This window comes from Halictus rubicundus, chromosome 6, assembly GCF_050948215.1.
Source record: "Halictus rubicundus isolate RS-2024b chromosome 6, iyHalRubi1_principal, whole genome shotgun sequence".
Classification (NCBI taxonomy): domain Eukaryota; kingdom Metazoa; phylum Arthropoda; class Insecta; order Hymenoptera; family Halictidae; genus Halictus; species Halictus rubicundus.
The window spans coordinates 16,639,161-16,658,037 of NC_135154.1; the positions used below are offsets into that span (position 1 = coordinate 16,639,161).

The following is an 18,877-nucleotide window of genomic DNA, read 5'->3' on the forward strand; positions in this document are numbered from 1 at the left end:
GGAAAGGTGAAAGAAGTCTGTCCCAAGGGGTTCAAGATGATCTAGAAAGCTACCAGGGCACCAAGGACAGCCAGGAGTTCCTCGAGGTTGAATAATCGGTCAACGTACACCGGAAGTGGGGCTGGGAAGGGACAAACTAGAGCATGGTGTGGGAACATTCCCATTCGACCTGGTAGGGTTGACTCAAAGGGTTAACGCGATAAATACTCGAGTCCTGAACCACTAGGATAACATGAGGAGCAAGAAGTATCCTGCGAGAAGGGTCTTCGAGCGGCCTTCTTTCAAGTCAATAAGTTCAGGTACTCAAGTATTAATTTATAACTATGGGCACTGTCAAAACTTCATTCAAATCGGTACTATTAGAGTATCGTATAAGAAATTAAACTCCAGATATTTCTACACCTTAAATAAACGGTAATATACAATATTATTATTTAAGAGTTACCATCGAGTTATTTCTATCATCTTTGTTTCAATTTTTGGGAGGACCATACGTTTTTAATTAATCCATTTTCTCACTTTATTATTCAAAGAATAATATATTTAGTGTGCGCCTTGAAAAATTATAAGTTTTATTAATGGATGCTGTTTAAAAGTAAATATTCTTGTGAGAAATCGATGAATTGTGACGTTTCCGATGTGTTGTTATAATTTTTCTTTTATGGTTGTATTTAAAAAAATGTGTCCATGCGTGTCTGCCTTGAGAAATCATAAATGTTACTAGCGAATGCTTATGATTTTTTAGAAACAAGTACGTTTGCGAGAAATTCATAAATTGTTGTATGCTTGATATAATGATTACTGTAAGCTCAACTTGAAAATTGAAACTTTGGAGAAAAAACGACATAAAACACGATTTGGTGACAATACGGAGACCGACGTTCTTTTGCCTCAGATTCCATTTTGACGCAAGGTACAACACGAACAAAAGCCATGTGGCTTCTCGTACCAGAACATCATGAAAGCGGAGGAACGTGTTTCATGGTCACCATGAAGAGAAGCTTCCCACTTTCGCCACGGCTTTGCACTCTCCCTACGGTTGCGGTGTTACAGTCGGACACTATGGCGTTGGCGTTCACGTGCCCGAACGCCATTAGGGTAATTAACGACCTCGTCGAATGGCGTTAATTAGCACAAGCGTAAAGGGTTAAGGGACTACGTCGAAGGTCGTACCACTTAGGAGCAAGGAGAACATAAAATAGCAGGAGTTGGGACTCTTTTTCGATGGTGGCCATTGAAAGACCGCCACCACGCCCAGGGACCGTAGTCATGGCCTACCATAAACTTTCGAGGAACGAGCGCATAGTTTACGCACCGATTATGTCGGCCATTGAACAACCATAACTGCGTCACGTTCAGTTACGAACTGAACAGACTCCGCAGAACAATTTTCAGCTCGAGAAAATTGAAGTACTACTAAACAAAACAATACTACTAACAAAATAATACATTTATATACACTTCCATACAAGTTTATAAAATTTTGGGAAAGTGCATATAACTTCTGTATCCAAGTACGCTTATTAATAAAAATATCTGGTCAAGCGAGCTTCATAAATAAATAACAATAAAATAACGGAGAGAAAGAAATTTAGAGAAATGCCTCGTTAAATAAATATTTTTTGTATTTTGTATAATTTCTTGAAGTTGAACTTTTGAAGATTGCAAGGCTGAATTAAATTGCACGTTTTAGAGCGTATTCTGGGAATATACTTGAACCCATTGTTCTATACTTGGGAGTAAAAGAAGTTGTGGCAGAAGTGTCCTGCTTGCAGCGTCTGCCATTTGATATCTATGGTGGATCTACACCGATATGAACCAGCTACGCATAATTCGATAAATTTAGTTACCAGGCTAATATAGTTCGTGTGGAGCATGCCCTTCTCTGCTGCCTTTTATGCAAGCAAATTTATTCTAATTAAATCAAATTAGATGCACCCCTTCCCCTCGTTGCTACGTCTGTTTCTCTTTTCCCTTCTTCTTTCTTTCGTTACGCTTTTCGTTCGTTGTACGCGTATAAATCCACTTTCTCTGTGGCTGAGCGACGCACCTGTACCCACCTCTTATTTCAATTTCAAATCGTAACGCAACTTTGCATTGAATACTGAAATGAAAATAATATGGACGTTCATAACTATTCAATGCGTACACACGTTTAACTTCACAGCGTAAAACGCCGTTATTTCATATTCTTCATGAATAAAAATAATTCTTTTCATCTATCACGAAACGGCACCATTTCATTGCAATTAATTATTCAACACACCTCAAGTGCAAAAATAATATCAAGACATAAAACAAGCCATTATAAAATAACTATAAACAATAAATTCTTTGACAACGTCCCACAACAATCTTTATCAAGCATTTTAATCACGTCTCAAAAACAGGTCCCAAACGAAAATCTTCTTGTCCACCATAGGCGGTTTTCTCCACGGACTACGGGGCTATGGTGGAGAAACACCATAGACGTCACCATGATTGCCAGGATACCATAATTGCGGAGGAAGCGTCTCCATGGTGTCCATGGCGGCGAGCATGTTAATTTAAGTTCCCTACCGAATACATAATTGCCCGAACAACCTACGAACGATTCTCCGTAGCGACTCTATTATTATAGAAACATAACCGCGTATATCTAATGAAGCGGATTAACATCTTTCAACGTATTAGGACGTTAGAACACCCGCGTAGGTCGGGAAGACAATTTTTCACGGCCCCGTCCGATAACCACCAAACTGTTCTCCTTTTTGGGGATAACTCCACTAGGGGACCATGAAGCCAAGAAGGCGAAAATTCGAAAGGGTCTTTACGGAGTTCAACGATGCCCTGGAGGCGTTCTATTTTTTTTTTGTAAACTTTTACCAGGAGACCATAGGGTTGCAGGTTGTAGGAAGGTCGCAAAGGACTCGCTGCTAGACCTTATTTACCCTGTTTATTTTTTTCAAGAGACCTTACCAGGGTAACAGGAGCCTGACGAAACGGAAAACACCCTGGAAAAGCAGCGGTCGACGGAAATTAATGAAACTTGCTCCGAAGAATGACTGGCTTCATTACTGGTCTTTTAAATAATTTTCATTCTGTTTTAAGTTACGCCACGGAGTGTATTAACATTTTCACTCTGTTGTGAGAACTCCGTTTTGATAGACGTTTTACATTTTACAGACGTATATTTAAGGGTACAATACAAAAGTTAGGAATATTTTTGAAACCGACATTGTACCCTCAACTTTAAGAAAAACATTATTTCCTTAGCTTTTGTACCTTCTTGACAAATTCACCACAAGGTTTCAATTATTTCTATCGGCTTGTCACCATTTTCATCTTTTTCGGAGCAAAATAAATGTTCCACTAGAACATTTTCTTCTACTAAAGACTTTTCTCTTCGAAAAAAATGAATGTTCCTACAAAAATGTACGAAACGAAGGTCCAAGTTGTCACGGACCACTTAACATTCTTTTTTGGAACGGGAAAAATCATTTGTACTCGTGAAATTTCAATCGTTTTCCAACGCAACGGAGGAGTTCCACGCTCCACAGTTTCCATCTAGCGGAAAAGTGTTTTCTCCGGGATCCCCCCGTCCGAGGCTCGCGTTGTTTGCTTTCCTACCAGGGTTTCAGGAGTTCGCGGGAGAGTCCTGGGAAGCACGGCCTGGAAATCTGGAAAATCGTGGAAAATCGGCGGGCGGAAAGTCTAGGATCGGGATAGCATGAACGGTGGAAAACGTGAAGGATTTTCCGTCGATGCCGACTCGAAGCGTCCACGGAGTTTCCACGGTCGAGAATTTTCTTTCCCCCATGTCGCGCCGTGGAAAACTCCGGCAGGATTCACTTTCCGAACGGTTCGAACGTTTATGGTTCCGGGGACAGACAATGGTTCGAAGGAGTTGTTCGCGGAATGGCGTACAAATTTGTTAGCATCTTGTTTATTTTCCAATCAGGGAAACATAGCGCGGACGCGTCTACTACGCATTTCCAGCAGACTGTGTTCAGAAAATCGTAGGTGCTATTTGCAGGAGCAGGGGAACAGGAGTGGGCAGGAATTTTTGAATTATGGCATTTTCCGGTGAAAATGGCAGTTGTAATTCTTTTCCGTGGACACGTTTGGAGAAACGTGTCGGGAATCGTTGTTCTTGAATTCGCATGTTTAACAGTAAGTTGATTTAAGTGTTTTCGGAGTTGATCGGAGTTGAATTTTGGTAGTGTTTTTCAGTAATCGATGCGAACATACGTGACGATTTTCATAAAGGCTGTTTCATAAAATCAATAAAATTGCACACGCAGTGCTGCATTTTGTAATTGTGTCGCGTTTCATTTTTTAAGAACGATGCCACTTGTTCGAGGTCTAAACATTTTTTAGAAAAATATACCCAACATTTTTTGTCTTTATCGTTTATAATAATTATTGGAGCGATCTATTGAAGAAAATGCCTTTACAGCATTTTCAGTTGAAATATCAGAGTGTGCCTTTTTCCAGAGTGTTTAACGTCAGTAAAAATGGACGATGAGTAAGGAAAGTATGATTATCTAATCTGTTATTTATCAATGACTTTGATGACTAATTCTTGTACCAAATAGTTATGAATACATACAAGTACACGAGGTGCAGTTTTACTAAAGAAAGAATTCGATCGACTTTTGCAGCGAGGTCAATTATTATTTGACTTTTTCTAGGACGACGTTGTCTGAGGACTATATTGCGAATGAGTAATAAAGTTTTACATTCGGTCAGCAAATTGACGGAGACTCGAGGTTTGTAGACCACTACGGTCAGTCCTTAATCTTTCCATTCGGAATGCCGGTCGTTCCGGCGAACCCTCGGCAAACTTAATTGTCTCCGACTGAATGGGGACCAATGAAACGTTAAGGAAGGATCGAGGGGAAATTCAGAGGGAAGTGACCGTTTAATGGGCACGCCAATTATGTCTTAACTTCGCTATTGGGACCGCAGTAAACCGCTGGAGGTGGACTTTTCCTATTAAGCCTCCGGCATACTACTCTCGCAATTTAACTTGTCAAATTTTAATGAAGTATATTTAAGTCTAGAATGGAACGATAAAAAATTTACCTTGAGTCAATACAATCACTCCGGGTACAGAGAGAGAGATTCTAAACAAGAATGTTCCAGCACAAAGAATCGATTTAATGCGTAACAAAATGATTACATAGAAATGTTCTTGACAAAATATCGATAGGGAAAGAATTACATGCTGCAATGCAATCATTTTCATGACAATGAAGATTCAAAAGAATTGCGGACAGTTCTTGTTCAATAAGAAGGATCAATGGTGTAATTTTTGATTTAACAACATTTGGACAGCCTTCGCAAAGAAAATTGAAAATGACAAGAAAAAGGAAATTTTTATGCTAACAGGTGTAAGTATAAATAAATTGAGGAATTTTTTTTCTGTAAATGTAAATCCTCCAGAATATTTTCGACTAATTTTTGTAATTTCCTATAGTTCGAAGAAGCCTACATTTTCTCGTGTACAGGGAAGGAAAGGAAAATTGACAAGAAGGACAAGAAACGGTTTTCCTTTCACGGGAAAGTGAAAGGGTTTCTAGAAGGACAAGGTATTAGGACTCTATGACGCTTCTAAGCCTCGGCCACTCTTTCTAACCATCGAGATTCGCCGACGAGTTTGATGACACTTGAGTAGGCTCGTAGAAGGAACCCAGAGATTCGAGGAAGTGCTACCCGAAAGATATTAAGCTGAGTTAATTACACCTTTTAACATCTCCCCGGGCACAATTAGCACTCCCACGTAATTCGACCTGCTGGTTAAGCAGTTAATGTAGCCGAACCAAGTGGAAAAAACGAACTTCAAACGGTCCGACTACCAGAGCATCAGAACGATGAGAAATTAGGGAGTGGGACAGGCGACCTTAGAAAAAAAGTGAAAGCCAATTAGCGGTCCCTTTGGTACCAGGGACGTAGAAAATCCGAGAAGCTTGCTAAAGAATTTTTCGAATTGGTCACGTGGTTGACCTGAGAAACATAATTTTTGAAAAGGGGTCGTTGAGGAACGTCGTCGTGCAGAAGAAATGTTATTGTAACGCTGTCGATGTGGTTAGCGATAAAAAAAAACCTTCGTTAACGACGTCGGACAGAATAGGCACCTAGGAGAGCTAGAAAGTGAAGACGAAATCGTCGAAATCCGACGACAATGATTTATTTCGAAGGCAGGGGCCGGGGAAAAGCCCACGGGCCAATTAACATGCCCACAAAGGCCAGGGGAACAGGAAGCTTCTGAAGCTGCATTTCTGAAGGAACTTCGAAGAAAGCCTTTTTTCCTTCGGCAATAGAATTAGAAGATCCTAGTTCTATTCATCTTGTTATTTAATGCCAATAAGAGACATAAACGCTCCACGCCAGTTGTAGGGATCAATGAAAATGTATTTCTTCTCCTCATAATTTTAAAAACTCGAAAATAGTTTAAGAACACAGTTAGACTCCTTTAATGTCTTCACAGTTTACTACTTTACCTACTCATTTTTATTGTAAACGAGGTGGCTGCGAAATTAATTCTAACTATTTTAAGTTAAACATTGAAACTTGGGAAATACATATCTTTCATATTTTCAGACATTCTGATATTGATGTTCACCAAGCACCTGGCGGAATAATTGAATTTGCTGTTAAATGTAAGTCTTTTGTACATGATAAAAAATTGTACAACAATTGTTAGTATTTAATTTTTTGAGATTATTGAACTTACTTTGTCCCTTGAGTCCTTTGTCCTATGTACGATAAAGGATTTTATAATTATTTTACCAGAAAATTGTTTCAAGATGGATAATAGAATTTTGAAAATGTGCTTGCAGGATCTTTCGTTTTTAGAGAAGTATATTCAGTTTGCCTTTGAATGTCGATTGTACATGTTTGACAAATATAATTGTTTCATAAGAAAATTGTTACGTGATCAATGAAAACAATTTTTAAAATTAAATAATTTGGAATTTATAAAATGGTGGTGGTGTTAGATTTTTATTGTTTGGAGGAAACGTTTTGTTAGAGTTGTATGAAGTTGAATAAATTGAGAAGGAGGTGCAGAAGTAGAGGGACTATTCGCTTCGAAACGAAGCTATTGCAGAGTTGGAAAGATCAAGCTGATAATCCCACAGATTTGTCCGAGGTAGAAAGTGAAAGCTAATTATCGTGTCCTCGGGAAGCAGGGCGCCAGAAATATCATAGAGGTACCTCCCAAAAGTGTCTTTGACCCGGCCTTCAAGGGCTCACGTATCGTTCGTTGAAATTCTTCAAGATTTCTATACTCCATTTCAACACGGGTTTCCCGCGATAAAGTATCAACGGAGTTTCTACAAACGATCATTCAATTGTTAATTCCCGAATAATAGTAACAGCGTTACTCTGCCGCGCATTAATTCGATTGTTCTCACGGTACTTTGCAGTTTTCAATCATCTTCGAGGTCCATAATCAATTTCCCACGGTAACAACGGCCGCCTAAACGAGAACGCAGGCGATCGATGCGTCTATGAAAACAGTGGGAACACACGGGATCGTTTAACCAGCCAATGGGGGTCTCGTTTCTCACGGTTATGGGACTCGCTATGGGAGCAGAGCTTATAAAAGGGACCGAGAGTCTCTTTTACGGTTAGTCTGCTCCCAGCAGTCGACGCTTTCGTGGGTCTTCGTTATTCCTCCGACGAATTACATATTTCAAAATTGATACTAAAGCGCATGCTGAACGTGCATAGAGAGTGATTTCAAAGTGTCATGAACGTCGGTGCATTTTTGTATTTGAAATCGGACGAAATCGTTCCGGGAAACTGTGATCCCAAAACCATTAGTTTCAGAGTTGCTCGGTTTGTGTCGAAACACTAGTAATATTTGTTACAGTACTAAACAGCAATTTGAAAAATGATATGCTAAGATTGCCTATGCAGTCTCCCATTTTTGAAGACATTAATCTTTGTATTTTATTTGTAGTGTAATAAAACATTCACCATAAGATGCTTTGAGATCATCTGAAATTATGTCAATTGATTACTATTTATTCAGACAGTATCGCAAAGCCGAGGAAAATTAATTGTTCGAAATACTAGTCTCGAGCTTTGCGTTTAATCCTGCATGACTCGCAACGGCGGATCCAGGGGGGTGGTCATGGGGGTCATGACCACCCCCTGAGCTGGTTCCAGGACTTTGGTGGACCACTAATTGAACATAATGATTTTATTTATATATTTTGTCACCATACAGATTTTATGTAATTACATAAAAAAAAAAAAAAAAAAATATGAAACCCGGTCGCCTAGGACCGCACCACGGCCGGCGGACCGGTGAGATAAAAAGACGATCGGAGTTTGTAATAAACAAAAGAAGGTGGCCCTGTGCCGGCGACCCGCGACGGTCAACGGGCGACAGTCAGTCTTTATAGCGTGGCTGAAAGCGAAAGACGTGTTCGGTTAATTTTTAGTTATTCCTACACCTTTATAAGTATTCTTAAAAATTGTAGCTGCAAATTCATTAATTTCAAGAAATGGTAAGTAATCAGTTTCTGTAAAACTACCTATATTATTATGTTTTTATGTACTTATAACTCATATGTTTACAAAAGTTTGTTGTCTGATGTGGGGTGTGAAATTTGCATGGTTTTGCTTTGTTTGTGAGGTAATGCGCCTGCGCCACCAGCCTGTACTATAGCGAATATATATTTAATATGTATTTGCAACAGTCTGTTGTCTGTTGTGGGGTGTGAAATTTGCATGGATTTGCTTGCAGGGTGATTCTAAGGGAAAAGGAGATGGTAGTGGTGGATTGAAACATTCATTAAAAAAAATAGATTCATTTTTCCCAAAGAAACCAAGGCTTGAGATTGCTTACTCGAAAAATTCACCTACAACAACTACAGATGAAAATAATTGTATTGCCGATGCTTCTGCTTCTACAGCTACATTGCCTACATTAACCATAGATGAAGAAAAAACATGCTCTCCTGTTACTAACGATATTCAGCCTACAATATGTACATCGACTTCTGATTCTGATCAGATAAAGACTTCACTTTCTCAACCAAAGTTTGCTTCAGATATTGCTTGTTATATAGGGGAAAATATAAATGATTCAACTAAAGCTATGTTGCTTGAAAAGCATTGGCAGCCTCCCCCTAATTATACTTTTCCGCATTGTGTTGTTAATAAAAAAGGAAAACAAACAAAAAAATATGCTCAGAAGTCTCACCTTGACAAGTTTCACTGGCTTGTTTTGTCGCATAAAGACCAGGGTCTTTACTGCAAGTACTGTGCTTTGTTTGTCGTAGCTCCTGGAGGTGGTGTACAGACAAAAACACCTTTATGTCGACTCGTAAAAGAACCATTAAAAGCTTTCGGTAATTTGCTAGGTGAAAATGGTCTTCTGCTAACACACCAGCGAAACAAATACCACGAATTAGCTGTCCAAGCAGGGAAGAACTTTTTATTGAGTTTTCATAAACCGGAAATTAACATAATGAACCAAGTAAATAGTCAAAGACTGAAACAAATAAATGAAAATAGAGAACGTTTGCGACCAATCGTAAAAACTATAATATTTTGTGGCCATCAAAATATATCGTTACGTGGCCATCGCGACGATGGTAAATTGCTGAACTATGACAGCGTAGTAGCCGATGAAGGGAATTTTAGAGCCCTTTTAAAATTCCGTATTGATTCTGGCGATATTGCATTGCAGCAACATTTAGAATCTTCAAAATCCAACGCCACGTACATCAGCAAGACTGTACAAAATGAGTTGATAGATGTTTGCGCAGAAATCATCCAGGAAAACATTTTACAGAATGTGCGGGAAGCTAAATATTTTTCAATTTTGTTCGATGAAACAACAGATATATCACATATCTCACAGCTGAGCCTATCATTCCGATATTTGCATGATGGCGTTATTAAGGAACATTTTGTGACTTTTTGTGATACCTACGATGTTCTTAGACGTGAAGACAACAATTCAGGTGACATAGAGCCTCGATTGACAGGTGTAGCTTTGGCGAAAATCGTTGAAAATCTGTGTACCAAATTTAACTTAGATTTATCTTGGTGTGTGGGTATTGGAACTGACAGCTGCTCGGTTATGGCATCAGATACAAAAGGTGCAGTGCAAGAATTGATGAAAATAGCCATTCATGCTAAACGTTGCCCGTGCAACAACCATGTGCTCAATAACTCATTGGCAAGATCATCCAAAGTAGTTTCCTGTCGCAATACATCTGGCACAATGAGAAAAGTTGTGGCATTTGCCAATGCATCCGCTAAGAGGCATGAAATTTTTAAAATAGAACTCGGAGCTGCCATGCAAGGTATTTGTGAGACACGTTGGGTAGAGAGGCATGATGGGCATCTTCAATTTCAAGGAGACAACTTAGTCAAAATTTGTAGCGCTTTGGAGAAGATTTCTGCTTGGCAAGACAATAAAACTGCCAATGATGCGCATTGCTTGCTGCAAACATTGCGCAGTTCTGACTTTATTATATCCTCCATCTGTTTAAGTGATGTATTAGGTGGGTACTTCCCTAAATTATTTTATTTCTTATTGTTTGGCAAATGAACTTATACGAGTATACTAAACCTACTTTAAAATTATGTTGTTGTTTTGTTAATATTTTATGCTACGAGTACATACCGTTTATATTAAGTTATAAATTCTTAGTTTATGCACTACAGTCACAGTCACTTACTTTTTATTTTTCAGGTACTACTGTATCTTTAAGCAGAATACTGCAATCGAACTCAATTGATTTAAAAAAAGCTACGGACGCTATTAATGATACTTTAAGTGTTTTACAAAATAAAAGAGAAAATGTGGACGTAATCTACCGACAGCTTTTTGAAGAGGCTAAAGAAGTAGCTGAGCAGCTAGATGTAGAAATTAAATGCCCCAGAATAGTATCAAAACAAATACATAGGGCCAATAACCAACCTGCTCAATCTGCTGAAGAGTATTTCCGCAGAGCTATATACATCCCTCTTCTAGATTCAATAATAAGTGATCTCCAGGACCGCCTGTCTCCTGATGTACTTAATTTGTTTCAGCTAAGCGTTTTCATGCCAAAAAGCGAATGTAGTAATGAAGACATTGAAACTGTGAAACAACTAGCTACCGACTATACATTATTACTAGATAACACTCCATTTTCTGTCATTGTAAATGAATATCGGCTGTGGATGGTGAAGTGGCAGGCGTGGCAGCGGAGCCAGGACATACCGCAGTCGATTTCTGATCTTATTTTAAATTGTGACATCGATATGTATCCTAATATAAGAAAATTTTTATGTATTATGGCTACACTACCTGTCAGTGTAGCGACAGCAGAAAGGTCTTTCTCTACGTTGCGCAGAATTAAATCGTGGCTAAGATCTTCAATGGTTGAAGATCGCCTAACCGGACTGGCACTTCTCCACATTCATAAAAACGTACCCATTGACGTAAATGACGTAATAACGCGTTTCGGGAGAAGACGTAAAAGAAAAATTGATTTTGTTATTTAAATATATGTATTTTGTCTGTTTCTATTTTGTTTGTTGGAAACCCTTGTCGTACCACCTCTTCACTTTTGCGGAGTTTTGCGTCATACCCCTCGACATACCTCTAGCTGTTATGACAAATCATTCACCACGGTTATGGAATATAAATAGGCTGCCTCATTCCGTGCGTGATAGTGCTTCTCTGAATGTCTTCAAGAGAAGATGGCAATATGTACGTGTATATGTACAAGTTATTATGTGTTAAGTTTTTCAAGTGTACAATAAAGAATAAATATTTTTAAGTACAGTACTTACGTACATTAATAAAATACCTACTTTTTACTTGTATCTATTGTTATCAAAATTAAATTATAAGTTCTTGACTTGACCACGACTATGTGACCCCCCCCTGGCGCCAAAGCTGGATCCGCCCTTGATGACTCGTGTCAAGTATAATAAAGGTATTACTCGGGATGGAGCAAAACGACCTACTCAAAATTGTAATGGGACATTTTGGTTTCATGTACCAGGTGATTAATTGTCGTTCACAGAAAATTGGACTTAATTAAACTGGCTTGTGTTTGAACACTAGAGTTCGCCATAGTTAATACTAGCAACGATAGGTAGAGGCTGGTGTTATTGAACGTGTAAAAGAATTTTGAAAAATCACTCACCGGACGGATGATTCGATAGCAAGTTGTAATCGTCGACCTGTAACGTGCTGTTCGGCCCTATTCTCGTGAACCTAACGACGTGGTACTGGTTATCGTTGACCTTGACGCTGACCTCGCCGATGAGGTGGTCGTCTGTGCCCATGTTGTAAACAGCGAACACGTTCCCCTTCACCTGAAAATGGATTAGCATTTTTTGTAGTTACAGTGATGAATGTGAATTTTTTTTTTGGAGTAGTTGTTATCGAGAAAATGTAAATATTTAGAATTTACAATGTTTGTTCGCGTAGTTGTGAAAAGCAATCTTTTGTAAACTGGAAGTATATTATACTGTAGAGTTATGGCAGGGAGTCTGTTAAACAGTTCTTGGTACGTTATTTAATTTTTAAATTAATTCCTATAGTGATTCTATTTCATTTCCTATTTAATTTCTATTCGCTTTGTTTGCAGATGTTTTACTGATTCGTTGTTTAGATTTTATAAAGATAAAATAGACAGTTAAAAAAAAAACAGTCAAATCTAGAACGTCTTCGATTGAATTGTAATGTTAGTTACTGTAGAGACTGTATCAACGCATTTCTGCTATGTTTCTTAATCAATTGATCAATCATGGTAACACAAATTGATAATATATTCAAAAATGTTATGTTATACTCTTCTCAAAATAAGTTGTTGCTTATCGGTCTGTTAAATGCATTCTACTAATCATTTTTATACAGCCATTGTTAGCCATTCATATTTTTTGCAATAACTTGTGATATTCGCATACTATGACGACAATATTTTATGTTGTTATAACGATTTTAATTTTCTACAAAAGTTTTGTTGCATGAATTATAAATAAATAGCATATAACAGTAATGTAAAAGTTATTGCGGTTCATTCAATGTATGGAATACAATTTATAATGTAATATTTATTATATTATTCTGTTTATGATTACTCAAGCTTTGTAATTTTTCACGTAGAAAATGTATTACTTAGTGTATAATTCATAAAATCCATAATTATTATAAAGTTAGAGCTTTCTACCGTTTTTAATTAAAATTTCATGCATTTAATTTTTGTTCAGACGTGAAGATTAAATTAATTTAAGTAAATTAGATTAAGTAAATCTTAACTTTTCAGATTCGATTTCATCAAGCACAATACTTTGATTTTATGTGATCCTTATGGGTATTGTTAAATTGAATAATCAAATCGTCTCGTCGATGTACTAGTCTAGCGTTTTCATTTCGAAATCTAATCATGATTAAAGCTTGAAATCTTCTTAACTACTTTTCTTTGTTTGCAATCAAATATTTTCTCTCTAATACAATGATTTTTCTTTTCTTTGTTCTGCAGAATATACTGACGAACATTTTTCTCTTAATTTTCTGCAATGTCGACTAGTTTTTGATGACGTTTATAAAATTTCTAACAGACCAATGCTACCATCTTAATTTTAAATTAACATATTTTTCTCTCACTTTGTTAGCAACAATTAAAAATTCCTCAATCAATTTTCTTATGATCTACACTACAGTGAGACATTATTTTTTGTTACAACAAACTTCCATTACATTAAAAATAATCGCTTAAATATAATAATCCTATGTATATTATATATATGTATATAATTCTACACAGTTTTCTTCTCATTCTTCTTAAAAATGATAAAAATACTACTTTTGTAAAACATAAAATATTTAAACACGCATAACTTTTCAACCAGTAAATTCCTCGCCTTCAAACTTCGATTTTTGACATTTTCTCGTCAAGGTGTACACGATCGTATAATAAAAAGTTGAAAACTTATGGGTTGCCAAGGTGAAGTTTAACCTAAAATGGTGCTACATGGACTTCGAAGAGAGTATATTCTACTATAAATTTAAAAACGAAGCATATAAAAATGGATTCGACTAATATTGCAAATATTCATCAGTTCTAAATATTATCAATATATTTTACAATGTTAAATCTTTCAGAATTATTCATCTTTTCGTTCGTCATCCTCTTTATCACTGCTTCCTGTCCATCAACGCTACAATACTCTATAGTCAGTTCTGTTTCAATCGTTATATCATCTCATAAGTAGTGCGAATTATTTTCCACATTTCTGGACGATGCAAATTTTTTGAAGCGTTTTACACATACTTTCCCTCATTTTCTACAATCTACAAAATCATATGCAGGAGAAAAGAAAATTCGCATTATTATGGGATGATCGAATGACCAATTCTCCAACCAATCCAATTACAATTTATTTTTTTAACTGTTACTAACAATTTCGATCTCGAGGAAATCGTTGCTGGAAGCAGACTCGATTTTGAGCAGCACTGCATCGTTCACGCTGGTAACAAAGCCGAAGGCCACCGTATCCCTCTTCATTTTCGGTCTTCGATCCGGAGGGAACGTGTACGTGATAATTCCTTTCCCGGCTCCAAATTCGTAAGCTATCGCCTCTGCAACACATTAAATATTCCAGTTACTACAAGCCACAGTCGTTACATTCCACGACTCACATAACCGAGAATTTTTAACAATTCCCAGCAACGGAAACTTCAATCACAAATCGACAACTCACCCTCAATAACGTAATCTAATAATTTCGTTTCGGATTACTGTATAAAAAAAGATTTTTAAGCTTTCATTTGCTACAGTATAATTACTGAAAAGCCTATTAACCCTCGAACAGCGGACCTTCTTCACAACTGTAAAATTAACGTTGTCCACCGCCATCCGTAGCTTCATTTATTTTGTTCTTTCTAATTGTCTCTTAACGTAACATTTCGTTCATTCAATTGAATCGCTAAACGGTGAGCAATTAAATGACGACGTTAATGTTCTAGGTCAAAATAATTAGGTGTTAATTGAACATCAACAATTTACATACATAGCTACAAGAACTACTCTTTTTCAATATCGAATGCCAGCTATCGATTAATTGAACGTAAACTATAGTAAGTGTTTCTGTCAGAACACAATTTCTGTCAGAATTGAGCATCATCTACGCTCTAATTTGATTCTCCAATCAGAAGTACCCCAATCGTTCGAACACAAGGGTTAATTGGCTTCGATCTGCAAAATTCTTGGACGTCGCACGCTCGCATACGGCCAGTTAGGTAAATTTTTATCCCGTCCAGTTCTCCAGCGACCCCCCTAGCCAAGAGTTATTATGTCGACAGCGGTCTTCGCTCGCATTGTTAGTAAAATAAACGTTTGTCAGCGGGTTACTGTTGGCTGGCCGTTTTCTCGCGTTCGTCAGAACCGCTCGTTTCGCTGCAAACGCAACGGAGTCTTGTATAAACAGGCAACCGTGTAAACTGTCGTTGACAAACAGGGGATGGCCGAGACAGAGAAAGAGAAAGCGAGAGCGAGAGAGAGAGAGAGTGAGAGAGAGAGAGAGAGAGAGAGAGAGAGAGAGAGAGAGAGAGAGAGAGAGAGAGAGAGAGGTTTTTCCGGTGTTGCGAACGTCGTCGTCGTCTATGAAATGCATTTCTTTTTACCGTCGTTGCACGTCGGCCCGGTGAAGCTGGTCATGTCGCAGTCGCATGTGTAGCTGTTCCATTGTTGCACGCAGGTGCCGTGGTTCGAGCACAAGTCATGCGAACACTTTTTCCCGGCGTGCATGCTGCTGTACATGTTGCAGCCGGATTCCACCATAGAGCTCGGGACCACGGCATCCATGATCAGGTTAGTGCTCTCACCGCTGAGATCCAAGGACGCCAGACATCCCTCGAAACCGTGGTTGCTGACGATCTGCTTCGGCAGTTGGTTGTACTGAGGTTTATCCACTCCACCTGCAATGACGCAACGTTAGGTAAATTTTTATAGAAAAGGGTCTCCAGAGAAAAGTTGTTTCAGTGCCTTAACACGTTGACTGCCATGTCACCCATACGTGGGTGACGGAATTATTTGTGCAGGTTTTCAAATGAATTTTTACGTTAATATATTCGTTGTGCCTAATTTGATTAGGGTCTGTTAAATTCAAGAAAGTCGGAGGACTACTCGATATCATACATTTCATTCTTTTCAATTTTTATTTCATTAAATAACTTACTTTGATCTTATGGAATATTTGAGGTTTCCAGTTTGGCAGTCGAAGTCTTAATTAAGCATCTTTTAACGAGGACTGGTAAAGCATTTATCGATCGTTTATATAATTAGAAAATATCGAAAACCGGTCGAATTGTCAAGGGTCGATTGCACCCGCTTAAAGTGAATTTGGGAAAATAAAAAAATCGCGAAATACATACCTACATAGTTTCGTAATTTTTTGAATCTCCGGATTTGGGATTATTCCAAAAAGAAAAGAAATAGAAAAAAAAATAGAAGATTAAAATAAATCAAGGCTGCGGTTTCGTTCGCCTAATAATTCGGCTCGACGCGTTTCGCAAATTCGCAACGCGTAACAAAGGAGGCGAGCGCAGCAACGAAACAATGAGCACGCTGTTATTTCGGCTGGCCTCGAGTTATGCTGTCGCGGGTCGAGAAAATTCATCGATCGAGATCGCGATCGAGGCAGGATCCACGCGGCAATGAAGGAAACTGGATCTTGGTCGGCTGAATGACAGCGTCGGAAAATATTGCTCGATTCGGAACCGCAGCGGGATTCGTTTTTTCGGAGTTCGTGCACGCGCATGCGGTGGAACGCAGCGTGGGATGCAGGCTCGAAATCATTTTCGCCAGCAACTGCAACGGCGAACCGGGAGCGGTTTGAATTTATGGCAGCGAGAAGCAATGCGATCAGTCGAACGTGCGGTCGTCTCGGATCGGCGAACTCGTATGACAGAATTTCGAATCCGGGCAGCGTCACAGCTGCCATTTTTCCGACACCGCAGTACGCGTATTTGCTCGCGTTTGAAATTATTTTTGTTATTTAATTGGTTCGAAATATTTTATTTATCGTAGAATTTAAAGAATTTCAAGCTTTTTTTTTAAGCATTAATTGGTGACCGTAGCGTCGGGCGTTGATCGTTTCTTCAAAGAACACCGAAATAAAATGACGCATATGCTTCTTTCCAGGTAACATGTTGAATCAATAAAAACCGATGTTTATGGCTCCAAGATTAAACTTTTCTATGTCTTCCGTTACAGCACGAACTTAGTTAACGACTTAATGCATGACTCAGATATAACTAACCATATTTCCGCTTACAAGGACAAAATTTTATTGTTCTCCCTTATCAACACTCGGCGATTAATCATTCGTTGGAACGCAGTACCAACTAGCGATGACAGCAGATCAAAAATACATTTCATAATTCTACACCCTCAATGCTAGACTTCGGATCTGTATGCAGAATAAAAATTGTCCGAGTCAATTATAGGAAACAGAAGTCAAATAGAAGTGAATTTTCACGTCCAATAATTTTAATAAATGGGAAACAACATGCCAACATTCAATTCTTTTAATGATTTTATAGTTTCTTTTTTTACCAATCCATTTGTATTATAAATGCACAAAATCCAATTTTTAAAAGGAGTAGCTCTAGAAAAAATTCGGTATTTACATTTGTATTTGTCTTCAAACAAATTGTGTTACCACGCTACAATTTTTTAAATGGCGGGTGGGGAGGCGAGGACTGAGAAACAGATTCGATATTTTGCCTTGTAGTCAACAAAAATTTTACGATTTTTAAGAATAAAAAATATAAGTTTAAAAGTCGGAAATTGTTATACAATTTTATTGATTAATGTCGAATACGTACAACAGTAAGCTTAATCTCATTTATAATTACCAAACTCCCAACAATTGAAAATGATTAAAATAATAATAATGATGTTTTCCTTCTACCGAAGTGAATATGTACTGAATTATTTAAAAAACTGGAAACGTGGCTTTGGAGTAGTAAAATAAGCAACCATTTATTAGGTAATCGGTGCAATTATTAATACAGCCCATAACACGAGCACGTGTAGGAAATTTAGGAATATATTGGCATGACTAGCTTTTCGGGGGAATTACCCCTCTGTGAGGAGGTGGTTTATCTTTCACCGGCATTTATTGTCAGCGATTCATCGAAGCGTCGTCACGTTTCAATCGTAAAATTAGAAACTCGGAATCACGAGGAAGTGTGACAACTGCTTTATAAACGCGATGCCAGAAGCGTGACATCAAGATACTGGTATATCGAGCAACAATAACATCCACGCCTGTTAAACATTAGTCAAACATCGAAACTTGAATACCTCAAGCTGTGGGAGGGTCTCGAAGTGTGCAACCCTTGACCGAAATAATTCGTCGCACCGTGCGGAACCTTGCACTTTATCAGTGTACCGAAGAAAAAGAGATATCCGCGGAAGCAATCCGATTTTCAACGAAATCGACAAAATCGACATGTGGAACTCAACGAAATTCGCACGATTAGGCGTTTTGCTGGCCCTCTTCATCGCCAGCTTCTCGGTATCTGTATCATACATCATCTGGGCTCCGCCGCTCCCGTGCCCTGCAGGGCAGAGGAGAGATCTGAATGGCCGGTGCAGAGTAATTTTTTAATTGTCCACTAATTTTGTTTCTGCGATGAAGCCAAGAAAATTATGTATTTTTTCGTTATTGAAGTTTTCTCTGAGGCACGTTTCCAATTTGTATTTGAAGGGCGATGTATTTCTGACAGGCTTCAGCAATTCAGCTTAATAAATACTTCAGTTTAAAATATATATTGTTTTTCTATCAAACCCATCCTGTTTGAATAACTAACCATTGTTTGTTAGTAACTGAAACATTAGTTGTTGCAAATCGTGGT

The 18,877-nt window shown here is 38.1% G+C and overlaps 2 protein-coding genes across 6 annotated transcripts in view; one reads left to right on the plus strand and one right to left on the minus strand.

Moving 5' to 3' along the window:
* Nrx-1 (neurexin 1) overlaps positions 1–18,877 on the minus strand; it is a 479,861-nt gene that overhangs the window by 48,142 nt on the left and 412,842 nt on the right. For all 5 annotated transcript variants that reach the window (XM_076789038.1, XM_076789039.1, XM_076789037.1 and 2 more), the window contains 3 exons: positions 15,638–15,931; positions 14,415–14,593; positions 12,153–12,324 (listed from right to left, as the gene is read on the minus strand). In XM_076789038.1, coding sequence (XP_076645153.1) covers positions 12,153–12,324; positions 14,415–14,593; positions 15,638–15,931 — 645 coding nt within the window. The remainder of the gene's footprint in view (positions 1–12,152; positions 12,325–14,414; positions 14,594–15,637; positions 15,932–18,877) is intronic.
* LOC143355004 (52 kDa repressor of the inhibitor of the protein kinase-like) lies at positions 8,591–11,904 on the plus strand. The gene is made up of 3 exons (XM_076789440.1): positions 8,591–8,597; positions 8,697–10,514; positions 10,706–11,904. The coding sequence occupies exons 1-3, from the start codon at positions 8,591–8,593 to the stop codon at positions 11,500–11,502; spliced, it is 2,622 nt and encodes an 873-aa protein (XP_076645555.1). The 3' UTR covers positions 11,503–11,904.